We start from the raw sequence: 19,184 nt of genomic DNA on the forward strand, positions 1-19,184 counted from the left end.
TAAAAGCCTAATATGCAAATTGTCCCCTCAACCAGGAGTTCGACTGCTCACTATGACATGCGCTGACCACCAGGGGGCGGCGCAGAACATGGCGGGCATCAGCGATGTGCTGCAACCTCTCGCCGACAACCTGGGGGCGGGGGTGACGGGGGACAGAGGTGCAGTGAGAATGCGGGGTGTCCCCTGAGCTCGCTCTCACTCCCCCTACTACCTTTTCTGGGATACCAGGGCTCATGCGCCAGGGAAGCCCCCCGCGCTGAGGTGCCAGGTGCCCACAAGGAGCCCACCCCGCACCCACATGGCGTCTTCCAGGTGAGCCCGGCCGCAGCAGCTGGGACCGCAGGGTCTGGTCGGGTTCATCGTGGGTTCACACAGGAGCCAGTCTACGAGGTCAGCTGGGACAGAGCGCGCTGCCCACCCAGCTTCCATGCCCACACTGCACCCAGGCCCATGGCATCCGGCCACACTCACCACATCTCTGTGTGGGGACTCCGGCACCATGACTCAGGTGGAGGGGGGCACGTGGCGCTTCGATCGCTGGTGAGGCCTAGGGACCACACCCATACACGAATTCATGCACCAGGCCTCTAGTTTGGCAATAAAAAGGAATGAACTATTGCTACATGCAAAAATACTATAAATCTCAAAGGTATGATGCTGAATGAAAGAAGCCAATCTCAAAAGGCTATATATTGTCTGATTCCATTTACTAGTATATAACATTCTAGAACAAAACTATAAAGACAAAGAAGAGATCAGTGGCTGACTGGGTTCTGGGATGCAGAGAGGGGAAACTATAAAGGAACAGCATGCGGAGGCTTCTTGTGATGATGGTACCATATGTATCCTGATTGTGATAGTGATTACATGAATCTGTGCAAAAACTCACTGAACTGTACATTTAAAAAGTCAAGTTGCTGTTGCTGTTAATCCTCAGCCAAGGATATTTTTTCTATTGATTTTTTAGAGAGAATGGAAGGGAGGAGGAGAAACATCGATGTGAGAGAGACACATCATTGGCTGCCTCCCACACGCATCCCTGGGCCAGGGATCGAGCCAGAAACTAAGGTATGTGCTCCTGACCAGAATCGAACCCAGGATCCTTCAGTCCACAGGCTAAGCCATCCAGTGAGCCAAACCAGCCAGGGCTTAAAAAGTCTGTTTTAGCCAAAACCGGTTTGGCTCAGTGGATAGAGCGTCGGCCTGTGGACTGAAAGGTCCCAGGTTCGATTCCGGTCAAGGGCATGTACCTGGGTTGCGGGCACATCCCCAGTAGGGGATGTGCAGGAGGCAGCTGATCGATGTTTCTCTCTCATCGATGTTTCTAACTCTCTATCTCTCTCCCTTCATCTCTGTAAAAAATCAATAAAATATATTAAAAAAAAAAAGTCTGTTTTAATGTAGGTTAATTTAAAACTAGAGTAAACCCTGCCCAGGTGGCTCAGTTGGTTGGAGCACTGCCCTCTACACCAGAAGGTTGTAGGTTTGATCCCCAGTCGGGGTGCAACGGGAGGCAGCCAATCGATGTCTCTCTTTCTCTCTCTCTCTCTCTCTCTCTCTCTCTTTTGATCCCCAGTCGGGGTGCAACGGGAGCAGCCAATCGATGTTTCTCTCTCTCTCTCTCTCTCTCTCTCTCTCTCTCTCTCTCTCTTTCTCTCTGTCTCTCCCTCCCTTCCTCTGTCTCTAAAATCAATAGGGTGAGGATTAAAAACTAGAGTAAACCCTGCCCAGGTTTAATAATAATAAGTTACAAAAATATTTTAAAATGTAATGACAATATAATAAATAAAAGCAACTTTTTATTAAGTTCAACTGTTAACTATTAAAGCAGTAATTTAAAAAAAACCAACAATGGATATTCTCTCTATATTCTCCACAAAAGAGAATACTTGTTACTTGGAAAATTATATTTTCTAATACAAATACATTGAATTTTGTTTTAATAGTTAATGCTACATGAAAGCCATTCTAGGCAGTTTATAACCTCTCCTCAAATGATTTAAGCTGTGACTCAAATTGTTCGACAGTAGCGCAGGTGTTGGCAAACTACAGCCCAGGGGCCAAATCCAACCTACTGTCTGTTTTTGTAAATAAGTTTTATTGGAACACTAGAAGCCTAGTGCACAAAATTCGTGCATGGGGGAGAAAGTGTCCCTCAGCCTGGCCTGCACTCTCTCACAATCCGGGACCCCTTGGGTAGGGTCCCTATGCCTGGCTGGTGATCAGGGCCTATCGGGGCTTTCCTTCCCCTGGCTGCCAGCAGCTGGCTCTGCCCCCGCCGCTGCCACTGCTTGCCATCTGTCTGGCACTGCCCCCCCTCCCCCACCACCGGTCACCTCTCTCTGCAGGCGACAGGTGTGGGGTGAGACTGCTTGGCTGGCCTGGGCCTCCCTCTGTGGGGCGATCGCTGGCCGGCCCCGTACACCCACCACAGCATCGTTGGCCGGTGGCCTGGGCCTCCCTCTGTGGGATTGATCAAGGGGCCCCCAGATTGATTGCTGCACAGAGGGTGGCCTGGGCCTCCCTCTTTGGGGCAACTGCAGAGCCCCCCTGTCCCCACCCCCGATCAATCGCCCCACCAGCTGGTGGCCTGGGCCTCCCTCGCAGGGCAATTGTGGAGCAATGGCAGGGCCCCCTGACCAATCACATTGCACCCGCCTTGGCTGGCCTGGAACCAGTGCATGTCATAGCGTGGTCATCGAGAAGGTTGTCTGGAAGGTCGTTCTGCTGTTTGGTTGTTCGGTAGATTTGTATATTACACTTTTATTATTATAGAAGATACAAGTACCCAATTGTTTTCACATTGCCTGTGGTTCCTTTCACACTCAACAGCAGGGTTGAATAGTTGCAATAGAGACTATGGCCCACAAAGCTTTCAATATTTAACACATTAAGCACCCAGCCTGTTTTGTCTTCCGGACGGAAAGTATAGTGTAGGTCACCGGTGACTAAAATGGGGCTTAACGTGTTAATAACTAGCCCTTCACAGAGTGTGTTACCCCTGCTCACTATAGAGAAAGGTAAAGGCCACGGCTAGCCTGGCAAAGAGAACCAGAAGCCCAAATACCTTATTTGAGAGTGATTCCTTCACATGCACTTCCTCTTTGTTTACTAATGGACTGGACTCTTGTTCAAGTGGACCAACTTTTGATCTAGCCAAACTTAAGAATTCACTAATGGAATCTTCTTTCTTTTCTTGTTTAGATGTATCCCATCTGGATGGTTTTCTTGGTTCTGAAAAGTAGGACATAGACATAACATCAGAATTAGCAAGCAGAAGACGAGTTTTTCATTACAGCTCATTCAAGAACATCAGAGACCCTACTACAGGCCGGGCACTGTGCAAAGTGTTGGGCATGTGGCAGATGCTGAGGCAGAGTACCACCCCAAACAGGACACATCTGGACCATTACAACATGAGCTAAGGTATCCATATGAGCAATTATGTTTATAGGAAGAGAGTTTGCACTCTGTGTATCCTTAGGATTAGATGACCCTTTATATCTGTCTTCCCAACAGACCATGGTCAGCAACTGGACCTGAGGAAGCCCTACTCACTGTCGGGACCTCGGTGCTGCAGTACTTTTTCACTTGAGGCTTGAGTTGTAGGCAAGGAAGCTGTCTCTGGGAGTGTCAGAAAGTTGAAGACTGAGTATTTGTCACGTTTCACTCTTGGTAAGCCAACTAAAGTTGAACTGGGGGTTTTGAAAAGAAAAAATATGAATATAATTTTAATAACAACTGTGACAATAAAATCTAATTCCTATAAAGCTTACCATCTCATGTGTTTCACCTGTAGCTCTTCTACTTGGTTATAAAGGTCCCCTAAGATGTTTTCACTTGCCAAAGCAATTTAAGAATTTATAATGGGTGACTTTAGTAACCATTAGTTTTTTCCTGATTATAGTAAGAGCTAGAATTTAACTTTGAAGATGGATTTCCATTAAGGAAAAGTTCCACTGCTAAAAATATAGCACAGGTTTGAGCTGTGCAGGTCACTTATATGCAGATTATTTTCAATAGATACCATAAATGTATTTTCCTTATGATTCCTTAACACTTTACTTTCTCTAACTTACTTTATTATAAGAATACTGGAGGCCCGGTGCACAAATTCATGCATGGGGGGGGGGGTCCCTCCTGAACTATTGGGGCCATCTTGCCCAGTCCCAATCAGGGCCAATCAAGGCCGGCCAGGGACGGCAGAGGTTGGCCAGCTGCAGGAGGTTGACTGTAGAAGCACACTGACCACCAGGGGACAGCTCCTGCGTTAAGCGTCTGCCCTCTGGTGGTCAGTGTGCGTAATAGCTACTGGCTGGTCGTCCAGTCATAATGGTCACTTAGGCTTCTATATATATATATATATATATATATATATATATATAGATAGATAGATAGATATGTAATACATATACCATACAAAATAGTATGTCGACTGCTTATGTTACCTGTAAGGCTTCTGGTCAACAGTACTGTTAGTAGTTAAGGTTTTGGGGAGTCAAAAGTTATACGTGAGACCAGCTGGTGTTACTCAGTGGTTGAACATCAGCCCATGAACCAAGAGGGAATGGTTTGATTCCCAGTCAGGGCACATGCTCAGGTTGCAAGCTTGATCCACAGTAGGGGGCATGTAGGAGGAAACCAATCGATGTTTCTTTCTTATTGATGTTTCTGTCTCTCTATCCCTCTCCCTTCCTCTAAAATGAAAATAAAATAAAATAAACCTTTGGAATGAGAATTCATTGGATCTTTAAAAAAAAAGTTATAGCCCTAGCCGGTTTTGCTCAGTGGATAGAGCGTTGGCCTGTGGACCAAAGTGTCCTGGATTCAATTCTGGTCAAGGGCACATACCTCAGTTGCAGGCTCCTCCCAGCCTAGGCCCAGGTCGGGGCTCGTGCAGGAGGCAACCAATTGATGTGTTTCTCTCACATCAATGTTTCTCTCTGTCTTTCCCTCTCTCTTCCACTCTCTCTAAAAGATCAATGTAAAAATATCCTCAGTTGAGGATTTATAAATAAATAAATATAAATAAATAAAGTATACTTTTTTTTAAAAAAAGTTATACATGGACTTTTGACTAGGGGGGGGTGGTGGGAGTGGGGCGGACGGTGTGCAGTGTCAGAGCCCCTAACCACTGCATTGTTCAAGGGTCAACCTCGTACCTAAATCTTCTGACAAAGTCTCTGATTCAACTGTATATGCTTTCTTGGGGTGTTTATAATAAAATAAGAAGTACTAAACTTTTATAAAGAATTATAAAACGTAAGTAACATTTTAAATGTAAACTGTATATGAATTACTAGAGGCCCGGTACATGAAATTCATGCACTCGGCAGGGAGGGTTGTCCCTCAGCCCAACCTGCACCCTCTCACAGTCTGGGAGCCCTCAGGGGATGTCCGACTGATAGCTTAGGACATCCTTTGTGCTGCCCCAGAGGCAAGAGAGGCTCCCGACACCACCGCTGCGCTCGCCAGCCGTGAGCTTGGCTTCTGGTTGAGCAGTGCTCTCCCTGTGGGAGTGCACTGACCACCAGGGGGCAGCTGCTGCATTGAGCATCTTCCCCCTGGTGGTCAGTGCATGTCATAGCAACCAGTTGTTCTGCCGTTGGGTCAATTTGCATATTAGCCTTTTATTATATAGGATAGGATTGAAAAAGTGGCAAATTAGATAAGCATTACGTTTTATAACTTGACATATCTGAGTTTTATATCTTAAATATGGAATAAGTTTGCTATCTGGATGTTTGTTTTTTCAATAACAAAGTAATAGAAATTAAATCTGCACAATTTGCAACTCAAGTATATACAAGTAAGTTCATCTAGAAAAAGGGAATTTATATGAGCATGTAAGAAGAAAAGCAGCTTTAATATAGGGAATAAGTGCTGATGGAAGGGGAGGTTTATCCAACTTACTCTGGATAAGGGTCAGGGACATTAAACCTCTTACATAGAAGCTTGTCAGGATGCCATTCAAATGTGTCTCGGGTGAGCTTCCCAAACATCTTCATCTTCACAGCCGACTGCTTGTCATTGACATCATTCTGGGAAAAGACATTCATTCTTTGTCATCAGGTGGTCACACAATTGACCTCATTGCCCTCCCATTTACAAGTTTTCAAGCAATTTTTCACAATTACACAACCAGTCATGCTACATTTTTGCTAAAGTACACCGGAAGCTAAAAACAAAAAGGTAATTTATAATTTTACAATGCCATGTATATTTTGATCTTTTCAACTGAGGGAGTTTAAATATTTAGCTATGCAGTGTATTGTGTGTGTGTTTTTAAAATCTTTATTGTTGAAAGTATTACATATGTCCCTCTTTTTTCCCCATTGACCCCCTCCAGCCTACCCCTCCTGCCCCAGGCCCCCCATCCCACTATCCGTGTCCCTGGGTGATGCATATATGCATACAGGTCTTCAGTTGGTAACCTCACACTCACCCATCGTCCCCCACTTTCCCTCCAAGATACTGTTCCATGCTTCCACTCTGTTCATCAGTTTATTTTGTTAATTAGAGTCTACATATGAGTGAGTGTCTTTCTCTGACTGACTTATTTTACTTAGCAGCTATGCAATGTTTTAATTTTAAAATGCACCAGGTAGGCCCTGGCCAGGTAGCCCAGTTGGTTAGAGCATCATCCCAATACGCCAAGGCTGCAGGTTCAATCCTGGTCAGGGCACTTGCAAGAATAAGCCAATGAGTCCTAGCAGGTTTGGCTCAGTGGATAGAGCATCAGTCTGTGGACTGAAGGGTCCCAGGTTTGATTCTGATCAAGAGCACATGCCCAGGTTGCAGGCTTGTTCCCCAGTGGGGGCCATGCAGGAGGCAGCCGATCAGTGATTCTCTCTCATCATTGATGTTTCTATCTCTCCCCCTCCCTTCTTCTCTGAAATCAATAAATATTTTTTTAAAAAAATAAAAGAATCAACCAATGAATGCATAAACAAGTGAAACAATTGATGTTTCTCTCTCTCCCCTCCCCCTTCCTTCCTCTCTCTCAAATCAATAAATAAAATTTTTTTTTTAATGTACCAGGCGTCAGAAGGGGGCAGGAGTGGGGAGGAGAGGGTCAATGAGGGAAGGAAGGGTAGTGTCTGTAATACTTTTAAAAATAAAGATAAATTTTTTTTTAAATGCACCAGGCGCCCTGGCTGGAGTGGCTCAGTTGTTTGAGTGTCGCCCTGTGCACCAAAAGGTCACTGGTTCGATTCTTGGTCAGGATGTATATGAGAGGCAACCAATTAATGTTTCTCTCTCATATACTCACTCTCTCTCTCTCTCTCTCTCTCTCTCCCTTCTCTCTTTCTCTCGCAAAAAAATCAATAAAAAACTTTTTTTTTTTTTTTAAATGCACCAGGTAGGGACATAATGGTAACAGACCTCTTGGTCTCGAGGAACTTCTACTTGATCTGAATCGTCGTCCTCCTTGGCATGAGTGAACCTGGAGGACAAGGTCGAATGGGAAGATGCATACAGCAGGGCTGCCCGAGCAAATTCCTCCCGTTCTCGGCCTCGCTCCCACTCTGTCATACTGGGATCCAGACAATGTTCCAGGGCATCTACGGTACAGAGAACAAGAAACTGCTTCACTCCTAGGGAAAAAAGGGGGCTTAAAGGGGAACACCTGGTAGCACCACTGGGTCCCCACAGATTTCACCAGAAGCAAGTCCTCATGCTGGTTTTTAAGAGCATGGTGGCTCCCTAACTTGACAGGTCACATTGCTCACTCTCTCAGAATGATGCTTCCTTTGAATTCTACTGCGTACATCAGAGAAAAACATTTGGGAACTAACGCTTGATTACATCTTTGAAACAAGGAACCTGTTACCATTCCCAGACAATAAGTTCATCCCAATTACATTCCTAAGTTTTGGCAAAAAAACATTCCTTTCCCTAACTTTATTTTTCTAACTTCTTTTTTAATTTATCAAATAAACATTAGGGGTCTGGATTCTTCGTAGGGAGTTCAAGCACGGTACACAAAGATCTGCTTTGGAAAATCAAGCCCTTTAAATTTGCTGCCTCTCACAAGGATTGCTGCGTATAACAGTCAGCCCTCTCCTGTCTTGCCATATTTATTTACTTCATGGATCAGAATGATTTTTTTACCCTGTGTAATGGTTCAACAGCCAACTCTCCTCTATAAGTCAAATTTTAAACTATGATTTAGAGTTGGGTGGTTAGGACCTTAAAGTAGCATGGGAGATGACCTTGTTCTTTTGTGTGAAATACAACACTTTCAGAGATCAAGCATTTGCAAACAGTAAGTGGTCTGTAATTTAGCATTAGCCACCACCACGGCATGTTCTCTAATTAAACAGCAGGCTTCGGGACCTGAGATCAACGGAAACACAAGCCAACTGTTCTTCCTTTCTAAGGTCAAAAGCCAGGGCCTGACATCTCTGCACTGTTTACCACAGAACGAAGCACATGGGCAGAGCAGGGTGCTTCAACTTTAAATCTGGGACTCGGGCCAGAACACCAAGAACACTGCTGCTGGCTGAGACATGGGAGACCAGGCCTAGCACCCACCTTTCTGACCCCGTTTCATATTTGCTAAAAACTTTTCATATCGTTTTTGCTTTTCTGGATCTTTGGCAAAAGGTTTGAAGTTGCTGGCTTTTGTGGTGGCTGTCCCACCACTCAATGCTGTGTGCCAAGAGCCGTGTCCGACGACCTGAGACGGGGGCTGGGTTCTGCTGCTTGCAGCATTCTGGGCCAGACTCAGGGCCCTGAGTTGAGCTGCTTTAAGGTCAGTTGCCTGCTTCATTTCTTTGAATCTCTCTTTATCTTTTTGGGACAGAAATTCTAACACTGAAGTAGCTGAACCTAAATAAAAACAATAATAGAAAGAGATGAAAAGTATCATAAGTCAAATTTACTTACATTTTTCTGTACATACACTTTCAATATCACCAATTCATGTAATTAGTATATTTTACATTTACTGTCTCATCTGTATTCATATTACCCCTGTAATTTAGACAGTAATAAAATATGAGCCCATTTTACAGTTGGTAAAAATGAGGTTACTACTTAGATGTTTATCAGGCCAGCAAATGGTCCCTGAATGAGGAAGCTGACATCTCAAACTCCAGACCTCCAGTCCCTAGTGGCCTCCATTTCTACAGTCCTGCCCAGCACAAGAACCATTTCAGAGTAGAGTTACCCATCACACACCCACTCATGTCACAAACGCTCACGGAGCACTCACTCCATGCCAGACACTGACCTGGAGCCGGAGGACAATGCAGACAAGGTCCTGCTCTCACGAATGAGGGGGAAGGACAATAAAGAAGCCAAAAATCAACACCAGAGGATTGCTATGAGAGGAGTACTGTGGGGGAAAATAGGGTGATGTGATTGAGGGTGACTTAAGTGAGAGTGCTGGCTGTGGGGGTGGAGGGAGAGATAATAGCTTATATGGTGGGCGGGGAAGGCCTGGAAGGTCCCTCTAAAGCAGGGGTCCTCAAACTACGGCCCACGGGCCACCTGCAGCCCGTCGAAAACATTTGTTTTTTTACTTCAAAATAAGATATGTGCAGTGTGCATAGGAATTTGTTCATAGTTTGTTTGTTTTTTCTTTTTATTCATAGTTTTTTTTTAAACTATAGTCCGGCCCTCCAACGGTCTGAGGGACAGTGAACAGGCCCCCTGTTTAAAAAGTTTGAGGACCCCTGCTCTAAAGAGAGAATATTTGAGGTAACCTCTAAATCAGTGGTTCTTAACCTTCCTAATGCCGCAACCCTTTAATACAGTTCCTCATGTTGTGGTGACCCCCAATTTCATTGTTACAAATTGAACATAATTAAAGCATAGTGATTAATCACAAAAACAATATGTAATTATATATGTGTTTTCCAATGGTCTTAGGCGACCCCTGTGAAAGGGTCCTTCAAACCCCAAAGGGGTTGCGACCCACAGGTTGAGAAACGCTGCTCTAAATAAAAAGAAGAAGCCAAAATATAAGGGAAGGTCCAGCTGGTATGGCTCAGTGATTGAACGTCAGCCTATGAACCAGAAGTTCAGGGTTCGATTCCCAGTCAGGACACATGCCCAGGTTGCAGACTTGATCCAAATGTGGGCCATGCAAGAGGCAGCTGATCAATGATTCTCTCACATCACTGATGTTTCTATCTTTCTCCCTTTCCTTTCCTCTCTGAAATCAGTAGAAATATATTTTTAAAAAGGAAGAAGTACTGGTGGCCCTGGCCAGGTAGCTCAGTTGGTTAGAGAGTCATCTCAATATGCCAAGGTTGCGGTTCAATCACTGGTCAGGGCACATACAAGAATCAACCAATGAATGCATAAACAAGTGGAACAACAAGTCAGTGTTTCTCTATTTCTTCCTCTCTCTCTAATCGATAAATAGAAATAAACAACAACAAAAAAAGAAGTACTAGATCATTTTAAGGGGAACAGTGATATAAGTTGGTTCACCTAGCTACTGTTAAGGGGGATGACTGCAGAGGACAAATACGACCAATCAGGAAGCCACTGCAATAGTCCAGCTGAGAGTAGATGGGCATTCAGACCACAGGGGAAGCAGCAGAAATGCAGAAAAGTACATGGAGTCCCCATGCCTATTTGGGGTAGAAATGAGAGGACTTGCTGTGGATAGGGTCAGGGAGGGAAGGAAAGAGAGGAGCTAAGAACTAGAATTCCTACATTCTGATCTGAGCAGTGGGTCACATTTACTAAGAAGGGGAAGACTAGAGAAAAAGCAAGTTTGGGGAAAGAAGTGGGAACCAAGACTTCTGTTTGGGTCTATTATATTTGAGATACCTATTAGGCTCCCAAAGGGCAAGTACAAGTTCATCTTGCTTAGTGGGTCTTTCTGCTCCAACATACAGGGGATGCTCCACATCTGTCCACACTTTCACATGCATTCATTCCTTTCAGGCTTTCAGGAAAAGTGCTACAGTACCCTTTTCCCCTGAGGAAAAAATCCTGTTCCCAGGCTGTGCAGAGAAAGTGAAGGTACACATGTCCCTAGTCTTCGTCACATTGCTGAACAATTATTAAAATCCGAAAACTGCTGAGCTTAAGATAAGGGTTGTAATTTCAATGACATAACTGAAACTGATGGTGGGAAACAACTCTTAAGAAGTAAAGGATGTACACTTACGTTTATATACAATAAACAATTTTATTCCCAGTTTGGGAATACAAAATCATGGGAAAACATCTTTCCATTTGATTTTGACCACTCAGATTATTACAAATGTAATGATTTTAACCTTCTCCATGACACATACCTTGAATAGGTGTTTCTCCTAGCAACTCTCCCCGCTTGGAGGCATTCAGTTGGTGTCTACTCTGTGTCCCTGGGTCATGTATTGACTTTCCAGCTGATTCTGATAACACTTGAAGTAAGTGGGAATTCTCTGAGGTTGCAGCTACCACCGGTCTGAAATAATGCACTGGTCGATAGTCTCTTGGCAATTCAGGTGGTGGATAAATCTTTAAAACAAAAACACAACAACAACAAAAAAAACGAGATGACCACTTAGCACACACCTATCTCCGAATGATGAAAAACACACACACACACACACACACACACAGAACAAAATTCTGAAAATACAGGCTGCAAGATGATGGTGTTTGATTTTACCAAGAAAACCCGTTACCTCTGAGCGTTATTAACCCAAGCCTTTCCCAGGCTAACATTCAGCAGGTGGGTAGGCAGCACTGGGAGCAGATTGTCCCGGAGCCCAGCCAACATCCATTCTGGATGTGGAGGGTCACCAGAACCACACTATTCTAAAAACCAGACATTTTTAATGTCACCCTGCCCACTCTACACAGAGATGCTAATATGCACGTTTCATATAAGAACAAGAACAATGACAATAACACGATGTACAGGCCCACGTGCAGAACTGGCCCACTGTATATCAGAAATTTTAGAAAAGTATGGTTCAAGGTATAGGAAAAATAACTTTAAATAAGTTAATTTTAAATTCAGAAATATTTTTTTGGTTGTTTCCATTCCAAATTGGAACTTTAGGCCTTATTGTTTTTTATCTGAGGTATTTTTTAACATATTTTTTTACTGATTTCAGAGAGGAAGTGAGAGGGAAAGAGAGAGATAGAAACATCAATGATGAGAGTGAATCAATGATGCGCATAGTGGTTCTGTCAAAACTCAGTATGCACAAACTACATTTTCTGTAGCCAAAAGCCACACCCCCTACTGGGGATCAAGCCTGCAATCCGGGCATGTGCCCTTGACCAGAACCAAACCCAGGACCCTTCAGTCCGCAAGCTGACACTCTGTCCACTGAGCCAAACCAGCCAGGGCTATCTGAGGTATTTTTAATTTAAAAGCTGACTGAGCCCTGGCTGGTGTGGTTTGGTTGGTTGGGCATTGACCCATGCACAGAAAGATTGCTGGTTCCATTCCTGATCAGGGCACATGCCTGGGTTGTGGGCTCTATCCCCAGCAGGAAGCAGCCAACCAATGTTTCACTCTCAGCTAGATATTTCTATGTTTCTATGTTTTTGTCTCTCTTCCGCTCCCTCTCAAAAAATATCAATTTAAAAAAACAGCTGAATGAACTGAAACTGAAATATAGAATTTGGGAAACTCAGGCATTAATGATAGCAGAAATATGTAAGTTAAAAATAAAGTATTTAAAGAAGCATTTGAGATCTTGCTTCTTGGCATATGTCATTAGTTTGGGCTCAAATAAACGCTTTATTTTTAAAAAAATTTTTAAGTATTAGACATCTTTAAATGGTCTCTCTTGCTCGGCAGGTGTGGCTCAATCGTTGAACAGCGACCTATGAACCAAGTCATGATTCAATTCCTGATCAGGGCACAAGCCCAGGTTTCAGGCTCAATCCCCCAGTAGGGGGAGTGCAGGAAGCAGCCGATTGATGATGATGTTTCTTTCTCATCGATGTTTTATCTGTCTCTCCTTCTCCCTTTCTCTCTCTGAAATCAATAAAATCATATTTTTTAAATAAATAAATGGTCTCTCTTGCACTATGGACAGTCCTATGTAAGCTGTGTTCTAGATTTTTCAGCTGCCTGAAACCCTGAGCCTGTAACCAGCGACGCTCTGAGTGCCCTCTGGCAGCAGTTCTCAACCCCAGCTGCAGGCTGGGCTCACCTGAGGCTTTTCAGAGTAATGATGCCTGCATCCCACCCCACAAAATCAGCAACAACTGGAGTTCCCCAAGTTTCCCAGATGGCTGTAAGGTTCCCAGGTGGTTCCCTGTGGGGGAGCACCTGGCATGAAAAAATCTATAGAAGGGTGGTATTATCACTGTTAGGAAATCACATTTTTCACCATCTTAACCTGACCACCTTCTCTAAAAACAGACTCCCCAATCAGCCAGCAAACACCCTCATGTTACCAAGACACCAAAATCCAGCGGAGCATGGAAGAAAAGGGGTGCGTACACACAAGCCTTCACACCCTCCATCAGAGTCAAAGCATTTTAGCGGTGCGTGCTTAGCCACATTTTTAGAAAACTTTCCTGTCTGTGAAAAAGTAGGTGAACGCAGCCCTCCTCTGAGTCACTCACGCTCAAAGTGAGGAGCGCCTCGGGAACCCCCCTGCCCCTCTGTCCACTGTGGCACTCTACCCTTCAGTGAACTTGTCTGTCTTGCACCCTCACTGAACAGGAGCTATTTGGGGGTCAGGACTTTGTCCTATTTATCCTTGAACCCTGAGTCAAATGAGTATTTCTCAAGCATTTTTATGCTCCCCTTTCATAAATGTAAAAAACTCGCATTCTCCTTTGACATATTTGACATTTCTGTTAGTAATAACAGCTTAGTATGCATCCAACACTGTTTTAAATATATTCTGCTCATTATTACAATACATTAGCTAACTATTACGACTAAACCAATGACAGCCACTGCAATGCCAAATGTAGTTTCTCAGGCTGCACTGCTCCTGGCCGCCCCAGTTCTGGAGAACCACGGGCCAAGACAAATGTTTGCTGAATGAAAAACAAGAAGCCCATTACGCAGTGTGAAACAACCTAAAAAAAGGATGCCAACAAAATAAATGCCAGGAGCCCTTCCTCAGCTATCAGCACCCACTAACTTGTGATGTCCGCCTAGGAACAGGTGACTCTGAGGGGTGTTAAAGAGCACCACTTGCCTAAGCTGTAACAAAATCTCATAAAGACAGGACTACCTGGAAAAGTGCACAGAGTTCTCCCCAGACCCGATCTGCATGTACCTGGCTTCTCTCCCTCCTGCTTGCCCAGCAAGGAGCCCAGGGAACCTCGTCCACATTAGTTAATGCCTCAAGCATTGAGGAGGATTCAGGGCTGTGAGTCATTTCAGCTTTTTGAAAGTTTTCTAATTTCCCTTAAGTTACATTGTCCCTAGAATTTTATCAATTCCATTCTCCCACCAGTTTCTAATGTAATTTTTTAATGGATAAAACTACTCACTTTAAGTCTGGATTTAAAAGATCAGCAATTTGCCGAAACCGGTTTGGCTCAGTGGATAGAGCGTCGGCCTGCGGACTCAGGGGTCCCGGGTTCGATTCCGGTCAAGGGCATGTACCTGGGTTGCGGGCACATCCCCAGTGGGAGATGTGCAGGAGGCAGCTGATCGATGTTTCTCTCCCATCGATGTTTCTAACTCTCTATCTCTCTCCCTTCCTCTCTGTAAAAATCAATAAAATATATTTTAAAAAAAAAAAAAAAGATCAGCAATTAGCTGTTTTGAATACAATGTGCCTACTGACTGCCATTTCTAATACAGGATGTTTTCCTCAACAATCGTTAGTAACTATGCTGGTGCTTTTGAAAACAGAATTTACTTATCATTCCAGTTGTTGATATAATAACTCAGCAAATATTTTAGATACTAAAACCAGAAAAAATAAATAAATAAAAACAAAAAAACTCTTACTTTCTTAGAAGACAAAGATTTAGAAGCCAAGGAAAATCCATCCAATATTTTGCCAATGTAGCGAAGATCTTTTTCTGATTCTACAAAATGATATCATTGATTAATTTCACAAGTATGGATAAGAATAAGACAAAGACGTCAGCTTTTAATCTCTAAGAACACAAATACTACGTGTCACCCGTGCTATCGCACAGAGATAGCAGCAAAGGAGGAAATACCTCTGTTGACTCTGGCAGCCAGGCCCACGCCACCCACAGTGCTTAGGCTGCCCAGGACCCAGGTCACGGCCCTCCAGAAAAGGTGCTGGACGTCCTAAGCTAAGGGGCACCAAAAAATATACTCTGTGGAGTAAAATATCTCAAGGAAAACCATCAAGAGAACAAATACAGATCAACGTAAAAATCATAACTGTGAGAGGGTCATTTCTAAAACCAGGTGAAGAACCATGAGACTACCTCCCAATTTTCTTAGCAACAATACAACCAGGTCAGCCGGTAATCTAATCTCAATACAAATTAAAAGGCACTTTTGTCTTTTTCTCAAGTGAAATCCTAGTAAGAGATAAAGATCACTAATTTCCTCTGACGTAAAGCCAGGGATCCTCCACTGGTCGCAGAGACAACCCCATTGGCAAAGGATCTTTGATTATCAAGGATTTCCTGCGCATAGTGGTTCTGTCAAAACTCAGTATGCACAAACTACATTTTCTGTAGCCCAAGGCCATTCCCGTGACCACCAGGAGCACTGACACAGCTGGTGTCAGTCCTCAAGCTGGTGTTCAGCCCGCAGTGCAGGTGGGCCTGAGGCTTTCTGCCGCTAGCACTGCTGCAAGGCCAGGTAACTATCCTCCCCCCACAAAATCACTCTGTTGACCTTTTGTACCAGTTCTGGAAGTTCCTAAGATTCTGTAAGGTGATTTATGATTAAATTTCACATTCTTGTCATTTTGTATTCTTTTAAAACCCTGCAGTTTTACTTTTATGAATTATATATACAGCAAATGTGCATAAAGAGCCATGAGGATATTTATTATAGCCCTATGGATCAAAGACAAAAATAAGAACCATTATGACTGGCTAACTATAGATTTACTCAGTGAAAAACCGTAAGGTCACCCTGGCCAGGTGGCTCAGTTGATTGGAGCGTTGTCCTATCCATCAAAAAGTTGCAGATTCGGATTCCTAGCCAAGGGCAGGAAATTGGGTTGCAGGTTCAATCCCAGGCCCTGGTCTTGGCAAATGCGGGAGGCGACCAATTGATGTGTGTCTCTCTCTCATTGATGTTTTTCTCTCTGTATCTCCCCATCCCTTCCATGCTCTCTAAAAATCAATAGAAAAATGTCCTCAGGTGAGGATTAACAACAACAAAAATATCTTTGGGTGAGGATTAACAATAAATAAATGTATTTATTTATTACAGTTTAGTAATTATTACACAACATGTTATGTTAATATTAATAATATCAAATTATGTTAATATATTGATATAATTAATATAATTAATAATTAGCATTTAATATAACCTATATTAACATATTATAACATTAATATATATTATATAACTTCTTGTAAGTTATAAAGATGATAGCTTAGTAGAAAATCTTGAAAATATAAAGGTAAAGCAAAAAACATAAAAGCAAGCAAAAGGGAGAAAATAAAAGTAGTCTATCATCAGAGGTCATTCCAACTAACATTTGGAGCACACCCTTCCAGCATCTTCTGTGGCAATGATGGCAGGCCGCTCACTTACTGAGTGCTGGCTGTGTGCCAGGCAAGGTCAAGCCCTTTACGTACATTACAACCTCCATGGGACACTTATGCCATCGTCATGCCCTGTCCAGGCAAGGATGCCGAGGCACAAAGAAGTTAAGTAGCTTGTCAAGGTCATGGCTAAGTGGGGAGAGCCAGGACTGAAGCCCAGGCAATCAGTCTTCAGAGTTTGTGTTCACAACCATTAAGCAAACTACCTCCGAAAAACTGTTTTACACCTGCCTTTTCTCTGCTAGAAATGTAAACTGGCATCATTTTAGGGAGTGATGCTTAGAATATTTCAACAGTATGGTTTTATATGTATTCTACAAGTTAGATCAAATTTTATCTGCGTATAGCTAAATATGTCTGAATAGATTGTTTTTCATCTCAGCTCTTGCCCTCCTAACTTTATTTGGGTGATTATTATCATTGTAACTGAAGAATAAATAGTAGGTGCCATTTAATCAACCTTTGAGGCAGGAGCCAAACACAGAGTTATGCTATTTAGTCCTCATGGATTTTAAATATCTTTTTATTGATTTTTAGAGAAAGAGGAAGGAAGAGGGAGAGAGAGAATTATCAATGAGAGAGAAACATTGATCAGCTGCCTCCTGCATGCCCCCTACTGGGAATTGAGCCCCCAAACCGGGCATGTGCCCTAACCAGGAATTGAACTGGTGACCTCTTGGTTCATGGGTCAATGCTCAATCACTGAGCCACACCAGCTAGGTCAGAGAGGGGATTTTATCCTCACATTAAAAATGATGCCCAGAGAGGTTACAAGCCTTGCCCAGGGCCACACAGCTGGGCAGAAGAAAGCAGGGATCCAAATTCAGGTCTGATTGGTTCCAGATCTTATGCTACAAATACCTATGTAGCCCTGCCTCCTGCCTACACCTTTTCTGGATTGAAAATTTAAAATACTACTGGCCCTGGCCAGGTAGCTCAGTTGGTTAGAGTGTCCTCCCAATACACCAAGGTTGCGGGTTCCATCCCTGGGTCAGGGCACATGCAAGACTCAACCAATGAATGCATAAATGGAAAAACAAATCGATGTTTCTCTGTCTCTACAACTCCCCCTCTCTCTTGAAAAATCAATCAATCAATCAATAATTGAAATACTACCTAGATTCTGAATCATTATAAACTCTGACTTGAAATTCAAGTTGTGTTGACAGATGTCTACCTCTTTGCCCAATAAGAGCCCCCTAAGAGCCAGGGACACAAGTAGAAGACAGACTGGCTGCCAAGCTCCATCCTCCTACAGGCTCTCAGTATTCCTGCCACCTGGTCACCACATCTGGCCTTCACACCTACTGCTGGAGTGGCCTCCTTTGACCACCTGCCTAGTTCCTCGAGCTGGAAGTGCTTCACTCTGACCAAATGCCAGCTCTTCTTGCCCACACACTTGCTCCTTCCGATTCCAGGCCTCTTCTTCCTCCCCTCCTTGGCCCTGCCTTGATAACTGGCTTTGGTTTGACCCATTCTTTTTTTTTTAAAGGAGTGAATTAATCTTTTCTTTTTTTTAATGTGTGGTTTTCTGTTTGTTTTCTTTTTTTTATTTCTTGTTTGTTTGTTTTTATTTTAGAGAGACAGGAAGGGAGAGGGAGAGATAGAAACACCAGCTACCTCCTGCATGTCCCCTACTAGGAATCAAACCGGTGACCTCTTGGTGCATGGGTCGATGCTCAACCACTAAGCCACACCGGCCTGGCAGCTGTGACCCATTCTAAATCCTGTCTTACTTTCCACATTGGGCCTCTCTTCTTCTAACTTTGTTTCTCAATCTGCATCTCTGACCAACAGCCCCCTACTCCTTGGAGGCTGACACTGCAGTATCAAGCTTGCCATCCCTTCTTCCTGATAACCTCACACTGATCCTCCCATCAGCTGTGGGTCTATGGAATCACCTTTCTGACTTTGATACTGCTTGGGCGCTGTCCAGCCATACAGTCCATCTCCAGGCTCCTCATCCTTCAAAATGGTGTCATACTTGGATAGAGTTTCTGTGGCATAGATATCATCATCTTCCTCTTCCAGGGCACCAACACCAAAAGCCTTCAAAACAAGGTTTCAAACAGCAATTACAGGTTTGGAGTGTCTGCACTGAAGGATAAAGCTACTCTAACAATGTAATTGAACAGACCACATTAGCACTGTAAAAGCACCAAGTGAGAAGCAAATGGGAGACCCTGATTAATGCAGAGACTCAAGTCCTTTAGATGTGAATGCCACGCCCAGCAGCAGCTATGGGTCTGGGTCCTAGCACGGGCAGAGGAATGAAGAATGCACACAAGCAGCAGTGCAGGAGGGGAATGGGGCCTCTAATGGAGAAAGGAAGAGTGTTCATCTGCTGTTCAGTATGACTGGGACAGAGCTGGTGACCAGGGTCTGGAGACCACCACTACTGTAATAGCCACTGTAAGAACTCCTAATCTTTGTGGGAAATGATCTCCAAGTATCCCTTTCTGTTAAAAGAACTGGAAAAAACAATAATGACATTTTCTAAATGTAATTTAGGAAAGAACCTCTGAATC

At 43.6% G+C, this 19,184-nt stretch overlaps 1 protein-coding gene across 3 annotated transcripts in view; it reads right to left on the minus strand.

The window, feature by feature from the left end:
- GPATCH1 (G-patch domain containing 1) overlaps positions 1-19,184 on the minus strand; it is a 56,004-nt gene that overhangs the window by 16,769 nt on the left and 20,051 nt on the right. For all 3 annotated transcript variants that reach the window (XR_004973670.1, XM_036346552.1, XM_036346551.1), the window contains exons 8-15: positions 18,558-18,705; positions 14,897-14,976; positions 11,265-11,469; positions 8,539-8,835; positions 7,387-7,565; positions 5,914-6,041; positions 3,559-3,695; positions 3,068-3,234 (exon numbers count right to left, since the gene is read on the minus strand). Coding sequence is in view for 2 of the 3 variants with exons in the window: in XM_036346552.1 (XP_036202445.1) it covers positions 3,068-3,234; positions 3,559-3,695; positions 5,914-6,041; positions 7,387-7,565; positions 8,539-8,835; positions 11,265-11,469; positions 14,897-14,976; positions 18,558-18,705 (1,341 nt within the window). In the remaining variant the exon portion in view is untranslated. The remainder of the gene's footprint in view (positions 1-3,067; positions 3,235-3,558; positions 3,696-5,913; positions 6,042-7,386; positions 7,566-8,538; positions 8,836-11,264; positions 11,470-14,896; positions 14,977-18,557; positions 18,706-19,184) is intronic.

The sequence above is a fragment of the Myotis myotis genome, unplaced genomic scaffold (assembly GCF_014108235.1).
Source record: "Myotis myotis isolate mMyoMyo1 unplaced genomic scaffold, mMyoMyo1.p scaffold_m19_p_19, whole genome shotgun sequence".
Taxonomy (NCBI): domain Eukaryota; kingdom Metazoa; phylum Chordata; class Mammalia; order Chiroptera; family Vespertilionidae; genus Myotis; species Myotis myotis.